Source organism: Oratosquilla oratoria, chromosome 31 (assembly GCF_046742065.1).
Source record: "Oratosquilla oratoria isolate Oo_2021 chromosome 31, ASM4674206v1, whole genome shotgun sequence".
NCBI classification, from domain to species: domain Eukaryota; kingdom Metazoa; phylum Arthropoda; class Malacostraca; order Stomatopoda; family Squillidae; genus Oratosquilla; species Oratosquilla oratoria.
In genome coordinates this window covers 39,830,664-39,832,228 of record NC_134807.1, presented here as the reverse complement: position 1 = coordinate 39,832,228, position 1,565 = coordinate 39,830,664, and the positions used below count along the sequence as shown (strand labels likewise).

The window sequence follows — 1,565 nt, the reverse complement described above, 5'->3', positions numbered from 1 at the left end:
TATATACATATATATATATATATATATATATATATATATATATATATATATATATATATATATATATATATATTTGTGTGTGTGTATGTGTGTGTGTGTGTGTGTGTGTGTGTGTGTGTGTGTGTGTGTGTGTGTGTGTGTGTGTGTGTGTGTGTGTGTGTATGTATATATATGCATATATATATATATATATATATATATATATATATATATATACCAAGAGGTAGTTTTAAAAGCAAACTCATAGACCAGAAACACATCATGGCAGCAAAACAGTTAAAGAAAGACCCGGACATTACCATCAGAAAAGCTGACAAAACCGCCGCTTACGTCCTCATGAACACCTCCGAGTACTTGGACAAAATGGACACCATTCTCAGCGACGAAACTAAGTTCAAGAAGATATCAAAAGACCCCACGGAATCCCTAAAAAAGAAATTAAACAAGCTCATTACCATCAATAATGATGCAAATACTTCCATTAAGTTTAACAAGCTATCCGGAGTCTACAGAATGGGATACTGCTATGGCAACATGAAAACCCACAAACCAGGAAATAAGCTCAGACCTATTATCACACAAATTTCAACTCCAACCTACGGCATCGCGAAACAATTGTGTACCATTTTAACTCCATACATCCCTGCAGCCTCCAGCCTGCATTCAGCTACTGACTTCTTGGACATCCTCAAAAACAAACAATGCAATAGGAACCATAGCTTCTCTTGACGTAGAATCGTTATTCACTTCCATTCCTATTCAACGTACCATCAACTATATCATTGATCGTGTTTACCACAACACTAATACTCCAAAGCTTCCAATGCCTGAGTCCACACTCCGTAGCCTTCTCCATTGCTGCACTAGAGAAGCACCCTTCATTTGCCCCCGCGGTGTGAAATATCAACAAATAGACGGCGTCGCTATGGATTCCCCACTTGGAGTCCTGTTTGCAAATTTCTTTATGGGTTTCACTGAATAAGAAGTGTTCAGCAAATTTGAAAAGCCTTAAATTTATTGCCGCTACATTGACGACATCTTCATAAAGACCACACACAATGAAGATATATTATTACTTAAGAACTACCTCCAAGATGCCTCCGGTTTAACCTTCACAATAGAAAATAGCGTAGAAGGATCCATGCCATTCCTTGACATTCTCGTTTCACAACAACAGAAAAAATTCGATACAGACACCTATGTTAAACCTACAAACACAGGCCAACGCATGAATGGTAAAAGTGAATGTCCACAGAGGTACATAAATTCCACCATCAATGCCTATATACGTAGAGCTCTTACGCACTGCAGCACATGGACAAAAGTTCACACAGAAATAATAAGATCCACTCGAGTACTTTTAAACAATGGATTCAACAAAAAAGATATTGAAACTATCACTAAAGAAATTATTGACCGATGATATCACACCCAGCAAGATACTACAGAGAAAAAAAAAGACATTAAAATATACTATCGAGCCTTTTTCTCCACGGCATACAAAGAAGATGAAAGAATATTAAAACAAATAATAAAAAGAAATGTCAAACCCACAAATCACGATA

The 1,565-nt window shown here is 36.5% G+C and overlaps 1 protein-coding gene across 1 annotated transcript; it reads left to right on the top strand.

Annotated features, from left to right (window-relative positions):
• The first annotated feature begins 261 nt into the window (after positions 1-261).
• On the top strand, positions 262-729 carry LOC143041624 (uncharacterized). Its single transcript, XM_076213633.1, has one exon. The coding sequence runs from the start codon at positions 262-264 to the stop codon at positions 727-729; it is 468 nt and encodes a 155-aa protein (XP_076069748.1).
• The last annotated feature ends 836 nt before the right edge of the window (positions 730-1,565 follow it).

Excerpts from the sequence above, each read along its gene's own strand:
- LOC143041624 (XM_076213633.1), top strand. The coding sequence starts at position 262 with ATGGCAGCAAAACAGTTAAAGAAAGACCCGGACATTACCATCAGAAAA.